This window comes from Cololabis saira, chromosome 8, assembly GCF_033807715.1.
Source record: "Cololabis saira isolate AMF1-May2022 chromosome 8, fColSai1.1, whole genome shotgun sequence".
Lineage (NCBI taxonomy): Eukaryota > Metazoa > Chordata > Actinopteri > Beloniformes > Belonidae > Cololabis > Cololabis saira.
In genome coordinates, this window is record NC_084594.1 from 8226105 (window position 1) to 8239696 (window position 13592).

The 13592-nt window shown below is 41.6% G+C and overlaps 1 protein-coding gene across 1 annotated transcript in view; it reads right to left on the reverse strand.

The window, feature by feature from the left end:
* The window catches only part of LOC133448282 (interleukin-17 receptor D-like), a 48577-nt gene that overhangs the window by 19432 nt on the left and 15553 nt on the right, over positions 1–13592 (reverse strand). The window contains exons 2-6 of the mRNA XM_061726664.1: positions 12805–12853; positions 5772–5894; positions 4183–4301; positions 2355–2475; positions 432–476 (exon numbers count right to left, since the gene is read on the reverse strand). Coding sequence (XP_061582648.1) covers positions 432–476; positions 2355–2475; positions 4183–4301; positions 5772–5894; positions 12805–12853 — 457 coding nt within the window. The remainder of the gene's footprint in view (positions 1–431; positions 477–2354; positions 2476–4182; positions 4302–5771; positions 5895–12804; positions 12854–13592) is intronic.

A 13592-nucleotide genomic window follows, 5' to 3' on the forward strand; every position in this document is an offset into this window, starting at 1 on the left:
ACAGAAACAGAACCAGCTCCACTTTCATGCAGAATAACATTAAAAGAAACAACCTAATCTTTGGTATATTTAACAAAAGCAGATCCCTTCTTCCAAGTTTTAGATCTGTTGCATTAATTTAGATAAAATAAAAACCATCTGCTCTCTATTCCACCTGTAAGCTCGACTTATGAACACCTTTGCCCTGTTTTTCTGCCAACAAAGCTTTTAATTTTAGGAACATTGTTGTTATCAGCTACACAAACTGTGGGTCTCTGAGCTTTCGGGCAGATTAAGTCTCCTCTCCGAGGGTTTTATTTCAAATTTGCAGTTTTTTGTTACAGAGTCGTCCTGTGTTTGTTGGACCGGTTTGAGGGAGACGGCGGTCCACCGATCCCCACTCCCCGTCTAACATGTGGCTTCGCTTATGACGACGACGCCGAGGCACTTACATGGTTTGCAGACCAGGTTGTCTGATCCGAGGAGGATTTCACATGCTGTTGGAGAAACAGAAATCATTACACATCTGTTGTCCTTACTGAGTAGCTCCGCAACAAATACTGACACCGTTGCCATGAGTAACTTACATCCACGTGGAGATAAAAACAAGTACAAGGAATGTTTATTATAATTAAATCCTGTCCATAGAGATTTAAAAACGTTAAAACTAACTCAGTGAATTTGCGTGGCGTTTTTTTCTCATCTTGTTTGCCACACAAAGCACTCTGATTGGTCCGAGGGCATCTTGGCCAAACTTGTTTTAACTTGTTTTGTTCAAAAGTTACAGCTGTGTTTGTTTATAATATTTATTCTAAGTTAAATAAAATGTTTTCTCTTTTTAATGACCTTTTTAGATGCACGTTAGATTAGGCCTGTGTTGAAAAAATCGATTTCCCAATTCTAAATCGATTCTCATTAATTCCTAAAAATCGATTCATATGTCTAAAGATCAATTTTTTTAATTTTTTGGGTCTTTTTTTTCTTTTTTTTTTCTTTTATTTATTTATGTATTTTTTTTCATCATTACATTACAACTCTTGGTTATTTTTTTGTTTATCCCCAAAAAATGAATGTTTTGTTGGACACGAGAATAACTGGTGCCATGTTTTTGCCTTTAAATATCTTTAAAGGTATGAAAACCTTAAAGCATTAGGTTATAATTGCATAAATTGTCTATATTTCATTACTTTATATACTGTCTTGGGGTTACATTTGCAAAAAATGCTAAAAACCAAATGCTCAAAAATTAAAAACCAAAATAGACCAAAAATGGAACAAATAAAAACGGAATGTGGGAAAAAATAAAACCGATTTCATCCGTCTCTGTTTCCTCCCTGGATCTGTTTGGTAATTCTGACCCACATGATGTTTCTGAAAGCAGTTCTATCAGCATTCTGGGAGCTGATTGGTCCTTACAGCATCATTAGCTGCCAATACTTGCTGTTTAATCTCAATATAATACTAGTAGTAATATTTTGCAGAACTACAGTCATATAATTCATGCAACAGCTCAAAAAACAGTTTTATTAACAGTAACCCAAATCAATATCGGAATCAAATCGGATCGAATCAAATCTTGATAATCGATTCTGAGTCTTAAAAATCGGAATCGAATCGATTCTTGACATTTGAATCGATCCCCAGCCCTACGTTAGATGCATATGTTATTAAATTAAATAAAACAGTAAAAGGCATTATGCAGGAAATACCTCTTTCAGCCACCAGGGGGCAAGATATTGATGACATGATTTAAAAAAATATTTAAAATTAATAAAACAAACTAATATTTCTACGTTATTGTTTGCATCGTTCTGTAATTACAGCCCCAACCACTAGGCGGCAGCGTCTGTTCTTTCGCCAACTCCCAGAATGTGAGAGATATGACAACAGACGAAATAAAGTATATTTTACACGAGCTAGAGCTGAAAAAAAAGGTTGTGAGCAGCTGCTTCATCTGGCCGTTTATTTATCTCGACCTTTGGTCTCCAACCAACTCAAGAGTGACCCGATGAAACTCTGCTCTGCTTTTACTTTGCCGTCAACCAAAAAAACATCTTCAGCAGTTAAGACGTAACTTAGGAGATGAATGTTGAAAATGTTTTAAGTCTTCTTGTCGTTAAATGCACCATTACAACCTTAAAGACTTGCAGACATCTGTGAAAACTAGCCCGTATAACTGTGTTTGTTGTGGCACCGCGGGTCCTCAGGCCCGGTATATTATGCTCTCTCGTTCACTATATCGCCCTCCAAGAGTTAATCACTGTAATTAGTTCCCAAATGTTTATTTGGACACTTAAAGAAAAAATTGCCAAGAAAAGAGTCGTAAATTCACAGGTGAGGATTAATTTTAAGTCGGGGGTCTGGGGGAGACTCACAGTTGGTCCTGAGGAAGGATGGAGGGAAGAAACTTTCGTTCATCAGAGACGGGAAGGGAACGACGCGGACCATGTAGTCGGTGTCGAAGGTCAGGCCGCTGAACGGCTGGCTGCTCATCTTCTGCGTAAGTAAACAACATCAGATCATATCAGAGACACTGGAGACGGTTAGTAAACAACGACTGTGACATCCTTTCTGACGTGATGCTGCAGTTATTTAGAGTTAACGCCTGCGGTTTCTACCGGGAACACCAGAGTACCGTATTTTCTGGACTATAAGTCGCACCAGCCATAAAATGCAAAATAAAGAAAGAAAACACATATATAAGTCGCACCGGAGTATAAATTGGATTTTTGGGGGAAATGTATTTGATAAAATGCAACACCAAGAACAGACATGTCATCTTGAAAGGCAATTTAAAATAAAAATAGAATAGAGGCAACAACAGGCTGAATAATTGTACAGTATGCTTACGTTACATGACACAACTGAGAACGTGGTTGGTATGTTAACATAACATATTAAGGGCCAATCCCAATACACCCCCCTACTTTCTACCACTAGCCCTAAAAATGAAGCCACAAATTTTAGGGCCCTTGTAATCTTCCCTAGGGATTGGGACACCACTTGCTACGTCACTGCGTGGTTTACGTTCGGGTATGTAAGCGACTGCGTAGTTACGTTTGCACATACGTCACACCATATCAGGAAGCTGAGAGATAAAAGCTGTTTTAATTTCAGCTGTAGCGCTGTTAATATGCCACTTTATTAAGTTTTAATATTTTTTCAGGCGTAAAAGTAACCGTTAAGATCCCCAACCTGGTCTCAGTTTATCCAAATAACGCCTGTTAAGCAATTTGCTCCGATGTTTTTGGAGATGAGAAGAGCCGACGGCGATTTATGGTTCCGCGTTAAATCGATTGTAATGCGGAACCATAAATCAGCCTTTATTCTGGCGAGATCTGAAGATACAACGCAACAACGACCAAGCGAGTGATTATGTACATACACTGAGTGAATATTATGAAAGTAAAATATATATTTCTCGCTAGAAATGTAATCAAAACGCATTTTTATGCAGAAACTAACTCAAAATATTGATTTTATTCACTAAAAATGAGAAATGTCAACGCCTTGGTTTTTTTTTTTGATTCAGTCTGAAAATGATGACGTAAAGCATTCTGGGAAATCTTTCTGGCCCTCGGTCGCGAAGTCAGCATCTGAAATCCCTAGCTCTGTAGGGCTAGATTCATACACACTAGCCCTCGTTATGTCCACTAGCCCTAGATGTAAAGAGGAATTGGGACACCACTACCCTCACAGGAACGCGCAAAAATTTAGGGGTAGGGCTGAAAAGTAGGGGTAAGGGGGGATTGGGACTGGGCCTAAGAGTTATTCACATAACTAGAGCATAAATAACATGCTAAGAAGTTTACCAAACCATCTGTGTCGCTCCAAATAACTAAAATCCAATGAATTCTTCATCCTCGTAGTCACTTTTAAACAACTCCGCTAACTCCAGAGGTAAGAAGATGCGGCGCTTCCTAGAGCGCCTTCTTGTGGTTAAGGAAATAAACATGTGAAATGATAAACCGGTAATACTGTGTTAATAATTTCACACATAAGTCACTCCAGAGTAAAAGTCGCACCCCCGGGCAAACTATGAAAAAGAAACGCGACTTATAGTCCGGAAGATACGGTATGTGCATCCCTGCTCCACAGTGGTCATTATTTATATTATACTGACTAGTTTGGACAGAATGAGGCATGTTTTATGATGGATTCATGTCAGGAAGCCATCACTTCACAGTCAGAGACAGTTCATACCGTGTTTTTGTAGGAGAAGTTGAGCTGCCGTGGATCTTTAAGGACGAGGTGCTGACACTGTTTCCCCTCTGGATTTTTGTCCTCCAGATAGACCCGAAAGCCTTTAATGTGTTCGATTCCTGCAGAGATGCAACAGGAAGTTCAGTTTTATGTCCTCATCCCTGCCCCACTTTCTTTCTTTCTTTCTTTCTTTCTTCATCCCTCCTCTCCTCGTTACCTCATGTCCCCTCACCTCCGGTTACACTCTCAGTTTATTCATTTGAAATCCATTTCCTCCTTTCCTGTCCTCCTCTTCACCCCCCTCTTGCTCTACCTCCTCCTCCTCCTCTTTGAAAACACATCTGTCTAGTAATTACACCTTGAGATGCACCGGACATGTTTTTCCTATTAACTGTGCAGCAGAAAGTGGCAGAACAGGTTTTTCTGACTCGCGGCACATTTCCAAACGCGTCCTCTCGCTCTCAGAAATGAGGATAATTTGCATGTTGGCAGAAGCGGCAGCATTACATCAGGTGTGCCACGGCTCCGTCTGAGCTCTTCCCCCTTCCCCCGTCCTGCTTGTCTCTCTGCATGTTTTTATCTTTTCCATTTAAGCTATGTCTGATTATAAAAGGCAAGCAACTTTATTTATATAGCACATTTCACACGACGAGAAAAAACTTGAGTGGCTCTTCTCGAGGTTTTTGAAGGTGGTTCAGTTCCCTTGTGAAAAGTTTATAAAACATAAACCCAGGTGAGGCAACAAAAGGCAAAACAGTAAGAGATTATCAAATGTTGAAGACGTTTCTTTCCTCATTTAAGAAAATATTAAATAGTGTTATTTCCTTCCTCCCGTGACATCTCTGCTCTTCCCTCCAGGTTTTCCTCCGAGCTGATCAGCTTTTTGTCTCCGGACGAGCATTTTAATGCCTAAACGTGACTCCTGAGGCAGAACCGAAAGCAAGAGGTCTCCTATTAATCCTCCGATAATGTTCAATAATAAAAACATGACATAGTTATGCAAGTTTGTGAGGGTCACGTGACCTGGGGAGGTCATGTGATCTCCGTTTTTTCTTCTAAATCTAAAGCGTCTCTCTCCCAAAAGGAGCTCAAATTGGAAACGACTAAATATTATTTATCACCTACAGAAGTTATTAAAGTCTTCTGATGGGAATTATGACACTAAGTCGGGGAGGAAAACTGAGACGTAGAAGGTTTTAGTGGATTTTTCTGCAGAAAATCCCTCAGGTTTAGTTGTTTCATAAGCGAGGGCTGGAGTCAGAGCGGTGTAGAGTCTCGTGCACGCCCGGTTTTCCCCGTGAGCAGAAGATTTTCCACTGTTGTGAGAAAACAACGAGGGTGTCTGTCACAAAAAGGGGGTGGAGGAGGGGGGGCTGGTTTACCTTACACCGAGAGCGAGCAAGCGCACACATGCGCACAAGCAACATTCCTTCACGGTCAAATCCTGCTATTGTTGTGTGAGATGTGATCCTCCTTTTCTCCCTCTCAGAGTCTGATCAAAGCGGCGCGCGGCATGATCTCAGACCTCTGAGGGGTTTTTCTACCTCTAAATCTGCAGGTACGCAGGGCCCCGGACGGACGGACTTTACCTAGAGGACTTGCGGCCCAGTGGACGACCACGGCGGCCTGGTCCTCGCAGGCCATGTGGCTGAAGGAGATGTTGGCCGCCTCGTGGATCACGTGTTTTCCTAGCGGGGAGTTTGAAGAGCAGTCTGCAGGGCGAGAGTTTAGAGAGAGTTCACACGATCAGTTATCATTTCAAAACATTTCTGCATCAACACAAATAAAAAAAAACAAAAAAAAAAACAAAAAAAAAACAGAAGGAACAGAAAGAAAAGTTAATAAATAAGTAAATATCAATTTTTATTTGTGTTAGTGCTTTTTCCCCTAATTTTGAGTGTGTGTGAGTGTGGGAGGCATGTATGTATATTGTGTTGTGGATCTGTCAGTCGTCTTGGTTTATGATGATGTTGAAAACTAATAAAATCTTAATATATATATATAAAAAAACTCCTGTTCCCGTCGCTGCATTTGTTTTGATGAGAGAAGACGGGACGGACTTTCAAAACTACTTTTCTGTTTTCAGCGTTCGTTTGCAGGATGGATAGCGACGAGGTAATGTATCTATCTTTGGCTAAACAATATAATATGACGATGTTCAAAAACACTAAGTTCAACTTGGTTTTATTAAGTTGTTTCAGCGAGATAATGCGCCCTACAAACTCATACGCTCTGCATCTTTTTCACGTCACGTTTTTTAGAGGGACTTCGTCCTAAATTAGTAGTCCAACATACTTACTGACAAAATAAAAAAAATACTTTATAACCTGTGAATAACTGAATGCCCATTCCTTATATTTTGCAGATCAGCCCTGCACTATTTTACAGTTCTCAGGAAAAATACTAGAACCCAAGACGAATCCCCTGTATGTGAAAACATTCTAATTTTGATTCTTATTGAACATAGAACTCTACATTTACATTTGTATCATAACAATTCTGTCTCTCTTGTCGGACATCCCTCCTCGTCTTTCAGCTCACGCCAGCGAGTGAATGCCGGGCCAATGTTTATTCTTGTCCGGGCATTTAGCTTGTTACTCTCCCACTTTCTTTTTCCGCCTCCTCTGATAAAACTTTAACTTCCACGCCCCGCCCAGCTTTCGTCTCGACTACGAATCGGGAAGGAGGGGGAAGTGACGTATGCCGTAAAGCAGTCAAAGCCATAAAAATGTGTAGTTTTTTAGTGTGGCAGGGTTCCTACCATGCTCCTCAAAGTTACATAGTGCCAGTGAAGGCGATACAGACCCCTCAGACCATGACAGAGGTTCATTAAACCTGTTGGAAGTTGATGTACCATCACAATGACTCTGGAAATATGATATTAAGGTGGAAAAGTTACATAGTGCTGCTTTAATATAAAAAAAAAAAACTTCTGCATCGCGTAATGAGGTAATTCTGTTCTGAACGGCTGAAATTGATCCAGAAAAGATCCAAAACACAGACCATTTCTGGATCACTTTCCTGAAGTGAAGTTAACAGGAATCCCTGCAGTTCAGGTCCGGTTAGTTTCCTCGTAGACAATAAGAGGTGACAGACAGGTGCACGTGAAAGTCTGCACAAAAGCCTGTGTAAGAAAATATCTGGCGCTGCTGCAGTAAAAGGCCAGAAAAAAGGTGCTCGTCTTTGAATTCCTTTGTAATGATACCACAGCTTTTGTTCAGAGTTTTAGTTCTGCATTGTGGAAACGGCCTCTTGGGTTCGAGCCTCTGGGCGGGAGCTTCCCAGAAGATGAGATAATGCAGATAATGCAGATAATACAGATAATACATCGTTACGCAGCAAGTATTAATCTGCACTCAGGGCTGAAGGCAGATTCTGATCAGACTCCAAATCATCGATGGGTAATAAACCAAACTTTCCCGGGATTCAGTCTCTCCACCGTCCATCACGTTGAAGACGGAGATGGAGGGGAAGAGGCGGATGAGGGGGCAGCCAGCCGTGAAGAGAGAGGGATTGGAGGAGAGGAGCAGAAAGAAAAGGGGGCGTGAGCTCAGACACGACTGACTGCTCCCCTTTCCTCCTGCCAACCACCTATTGACGGAGGTGAGGATGAGGATGAGGAGGAAGAAGAAGAGGAGCTCCTGAAAAGGATGCAGCTGACTGAGAGGAGGCTCCTCTTCCTCTCGCCTCTTCGTCCCGCTCCGAGCGGGGTCATGTTCAGGGCTAAAGAGGAAGGTCACAGCTGGCTGCTCCTCTTCCTCCTCCTACATCCTCTATAGGACGCAGGAAGGAAGCGAAGCGGCCCTTTTTCTTTAATTTTATGAATTTATTACCGAGAGAAAGCAGCGGTTATGACAAAAAAAAAGGAGGGAATAAATGAGGGCCAAAGTTCACGGATGGAAAAAGGAAAAGATCAGTTTTTCTTTGTTGGGTTTTCACCGTTTCTCCTTCGCGGGAGGTTCAAGACTTCCCAGGAATCAGTGAAGTAAGAGGACGTTTCAGGGAAATCACGGCCAACCGCTGGTCGTCATGGCGATTTCACCTCCGTTCATATAAAACTGATGGTTTAACCTTGTACTGTCTTTGGGTCAAAATGACCTCATTCTCCTGTCGTCCTTTCCTCCTGTTCTCTCCTTCCTTCTTCCTTCCTCTTTTCTCCCTTCCTTCTTTCTTTCCTCCCTTCCTTCTTTCTTTTCTCCCCTCGTACATTCTTTCCTTCCTTCCTTCTTTTCTCCCTCCTTCCTTCTTTTCTCCGTTCCTTCCTTCTTTCCTCCCTTCTTTCCTTCGTTCCTTCCTTCCTTCTTTCCTCCCTTCCTTCTCTCCCTTCTTTCCTTCTTTTCTCCCTCCTTTCCTTCCTTCTTTTCTCCCTTCTTTCCTTCTTTTCTCCCTTCTTTCCTTCCTTCTTTTTTCCCTTCCTTCCTTCTTTTCTCCGTTCCTTCCTTCTTTCCTCCCTTCTTTCCTTCGTTCCTTCCTTCCTTCTTTTCTCCCTTCTTTCTTTTCTCCCTTCCTTCCTTCTTTCCTACCTTCCTTCTTTCCTCCCTCCTTCCTTCCTTTTCTCCCTCCTTTCCTTCCTTCTTTTTTCCATTCCTTCCATCTTTCCTCACTTCTTTCCTTCGTTCCTTCTTTCCTTCCTTCCTTCTTTTCTCCATTCCTTCCTTTCTCCCTTCCTTCTTTTCTCTGTTCCTTCTTTCCTCCCTTCCTTCTTTCTTTTCTCCCCTCGTACATTCTTTCCTTCCTTCCTTCTTTTCTCCCTCCTTCCTTCCTTTTCTCCATTCCTTCCTTCTTTTCTCCCTTCTTTCCTTCCTTCTTTTTTTCCTTCCTTCCTTCTTTTCTCCGTTCCTTCCTTCTTTCCTCCCTTCTTTCCTTCGTTCCTTCCTTCCTTCTTTCCTTCTCTCCCTTCTTTCCTTCTTTTCTCCCTCCTTTCCTTCCTTCTTTTCTCCCTTCTTTCCTTCTTTTCTCCCTTCTTTCCTTCCTTCTTTTTTCCCTTCCTTCCTTCTTTTCTCCGTTCCTTCCTTCTTTCCTCCCTTCTTTCCTTCGTTCCTTCCTTCCTTCTTTTCTCCCTTCTTTCTTTTCTCCCTTCCTTCCTTCTTTCCTACCTTCCTTCTTTCCTCCCTCCTTCCTTCCTTTTCTCCCTCCTTTCCTTCCTTCTTTTTTCCATTCCTTCCATCTTTCCTCACTTCTTTCCTTCGTTCCTTCTTTTCTCCCGTCCTTCCTTCTTTCCTCCCTTCTTCCCTTCCTCCTTCCTTGACCCGAAGACAGCACAAGGGTTAACTAAAGTGTACACTTATATTATGGCCATCGGATGTTTATTACAGGAAAATCTGGACCTCAACAGGTGAGAGACACAATTCAGAGAAAATTATATATAAAAATGTGTGACAGACGGCATGAAATAATTAAATTGAATAAAAAAAATAAAATTAACGTGCAAAGTCAGTGACCGATAACTTTCCTGCCGAGACCTTTAATTCCCACATTAAGACCATTAAATACGGGGTATAAAGGAAATGAGCCCAATATAATCTGTTTCTATGGTAACGCAGGATCACGTCATCCAATTAATAGATTCGAGGCAACAATCTCGACAGAATATATGAATTTGCTGACAATAGATTAGAAAAAAATACAAATTATGAACAGACGCCCTCAGCCGCTTAAGTTTTTGCTCGTCACCCGTCATCAATAACCGAGCGGAGGTCAAAGGTCACGCTGCTTTATAATCCCCGGGATGTCAATGCCGAGAGGAAGCCTGATTCTCCTCCATCATCCTTCATCCCGCTGGAGGAGAAGAATCACTGAGGTGTATCACCCCTCGACTCCCCTTCCTCCAACACACACACACACACACACACACACACACACACACACACACACACACACACACACACACACACACACACACACACACACACACACACACACACACACACACACACACACACACACACACACACACACACACACACACACACACACACTCCAATTGTGATGCAAACATGCTCCAGCGCTTAACTTTAGCTTAAAAAGTGTGCAGGTTCTCTGGACGCATCTGCACTTCAAAGTCACGTGACCTCTTGACACCAACCCTCCCCCTCCGAATCATCAATGACATAATGTGCAAAAAGATTAGATAAAATAAAATCACCTCTACAGAGAAAAAGGAGTCACCAGAACACCTTTGAAGCGAAACAAGCGTCCATCTAAGTATTTATTGTAACTTTTTCAACATTTTGAGAACAAGTGAAGCCAGGAAGCGATAAGTTCACCTTTACATGAACACCTGGAACCGACCGGCGAGGCAGGGAGCGCCGGGAAACTCAAAATATGATCAAAATTGTATTAAAATTCATGTTTTAAAACCTATAAAATAACAAAAGACTAGGGCTCAAATTTTTTTTTTCATTCATCAATAACTTTTGAGAGGAAAGCATTTCATACCATGTTTTCAGACTTAAAGGTGGGATGAGGAACATGCACACACACACGCACACACACACAAAACGGGGGATCTCAAAGCGCTTCCTCGCTCATGGTCACGGACAAAAGCAGGAGGCAGGGATTGGCCACGGCTCAGGAACTTGACTTTAAGAGCAAAAAGAACAAAAGAAGAAGAGTCAAAGGATGTTGGAGGAGGACGAGGGTGACATGGTGGTGCAAAAGCAGGAGGGAGGGGGGGCAGATTTTCATGCTCGGCAGCAAATAAAATTAATCCTGAGCTCTAATTGATTCATGCGATAAGTTTGGTTCGGACAAGCGTAAAATTATCAGACGGAGTTAGTTTAGTGAAATAAAAGTCAGGGGAGTTCAACTACAATCTTTTACAGACTTCTGAGCTCAGATTGAACACATCCATCAGGAGCCCTGATGGTCTTTGATGGGACAGAAGTGATGCAGGTCGTGCACAAAAGAGGCAGCCGTGTGGAACTCAGTGTTTAATAATAATAAAAAAAAAAGTCTCAAATCATTTAACCTTTGAAACACGAGTGCAACAACAAATGCTTTGCAGAATTTAAAAAAAACATACAAAAATTGACAATTTTCCATAAAAAACATGAAAAAGTAGATATAAAAATGAAGAAAAGAAACAAAAGAGCTAAATCTGTGAATCCATCTTCCAACAAGGGAAGTCTCTTTTCATGGGAAAAGATCCTGAAAGCTGGACCTCCCATCCCGCACTTGGACTCGTCAGGGTGTGTGTAAACCACGAGATGTTTGAGATAAGACTGGGCAAGGCCACCTAGAGCTTCATATATCACCGACGTAAAGGGGCTAGAACAAAGATGTGGTTTTCCCTTGGCAAGGTTCAGCCTTTCTGCTTCAGCTTGTGAAAGGATGCTCCTGATTTTCAAACCATCACTCAAATGAAACTTGTATATCAGAGCAAATGAATCATTAGATATGATCAGAATAACAGTAGAAAAGAAAGTCATGACTGATTTTACCCAAGGGAAGCTTAGATTTGTGCAAAAACTAAAATATCAAAAAGGATAAACCTGTAATTGAAACGACTTTTAATTTGAAAATCTCCCAAATATCACAACAACCTTTTTACACTTTCACAAGGTGGTTTTTTAAGGCGATTCGAGAACCAAGGCCCAGTCCCAATACACCCCATAGCCCTACTTTTCAGCACTACCCCTAAATTTTGCACGTTCCTGTGAGGGTAGTGGTGTCCCAATTCCTCTTTGCATGTAGGGCTAGTGGACATAACGAGGGGTAGGGTGTATGAATCTAGCCCTTCACAGCTAGGGATTTCAGATGTTGACTTCGCGACCGAGGGCCTGAGAAAATTTCCCAGAATGCTTTACGTCATCATTTGCAGACTGAATAAAAAAAAAACAACATGGTGGACATTTCTTATTTTTTAGTGAATAAAATCAATATTTTGAGTTAGTTTCTGCATAAAAATGCATTTTGATTACATTTTTAGCGGGAAATATATATTTTACTTTTATAATATTCACTCAGTGAATGTACATAATCACTCGCTTGCCCGTTGTTGCTTGTATCTTCAGATGTCGCCAGAATAAAGGCTGATTTATGGTTCTGCGTTACACCAACGCAGAGCCTACGCCGTAGGTTACGTGTCGATTTAACACAGAACCATCCCTGAAAACTTCGGAGCAAATTTCTTAACAGGCGTTATTAGGATAAACTGAGCACAGGTTGGGGATCTTAACGGTTACTTTTACGCCTGAAAAAAATATTAAAACTTAATAAAGTGGCATATTAACAGCGCTACAGCTGAAATTAAAACAGCTTTTAGCTCTCGGCTTCCTGATTTGGTGTGACGTTTGTGCAAACGTAACTACGCAGTCGCTTACGTACCCGAACGTAAACCACGCAGTGACGTAGCAAGTGGTGTCCCAATCCCTAGGGAAGATTACAAGGGCCCTACGGTTTGCGGCTTCATTTTTAGGGCTAGTGTTAGAAAGTAAGGGGTGTATTGGGATTGGCCCCAAGTTTCGTCGGGAACGACGAGAATACACCATTGATATGAACAAACTGAACACCATGAGGATATTTAGACTCCGGTTAGGTGATGAGGAGGTCATCTGCATCTCTAACTACAGCAGACGGTACAATGAGGAAGTGTTTATGCTGATTAACAGGGAAACTTACTGTCAGATCTGAAGGTGACGGCCAGCCTGCGACCTCCATCCGACTGGACCTGAGAGAGAGAAAGAGGGAGAGAGACTTTAAATCATTTTTTTGTTTTATTCATAGCTTAGATTATCTTAACCTGAAATGGTTCCAGTACGTGAACCCTCGTTCGGGGGAAACGGAGAGATGAAAGTCCCGTAAACATCAGTGCTCTTCAAGGCTTCACTCAGCTAAAGATTATTATCAATGTTCCAACCATCCGGTGGTTGTTTAAACCGTAAATCTGGTGGATGGAATCAGCCGGAAGCAACAAAAACACTAAATTCATACAAATGTTTGCATAATTAAGGCTGCAGTCTTTTGATTGACAGCTGCCACAGCCTTGATTTTGAGACTCCTATATGTTGACCAAACAGAAAACGAGAGCGTCCAGAGCTGAATGGAGAACTAGCAGAGGTCCACTGGATCCTGCAGGGATTCGGTGCAACTAAAGCCCTAAAGGTGACGTCACAGGGGCGTTTGTCCAGCTCTTCTTATACACAGGCGGGCAAAAAAGTATTTAGTCAGACACCAGTTGTGCAAGTTCTCCAAATTAAAAAGATAAGAGAGGCCTGTCATTTTCATCACAGGTATTTCTCAACTATGAGACAAAATGAAAAAGAAAAATCCAGAAAATCATTGTGTGATTTTTAGAAAATGTATTTGCAAATTATAGTGGACAATAATACGGAAGAGTATTAGGGCCAGGCAGGAGAAAAATAAAAATTATATTTAGAGGAGGAAGATTTTTTTTTCATTATGCACTT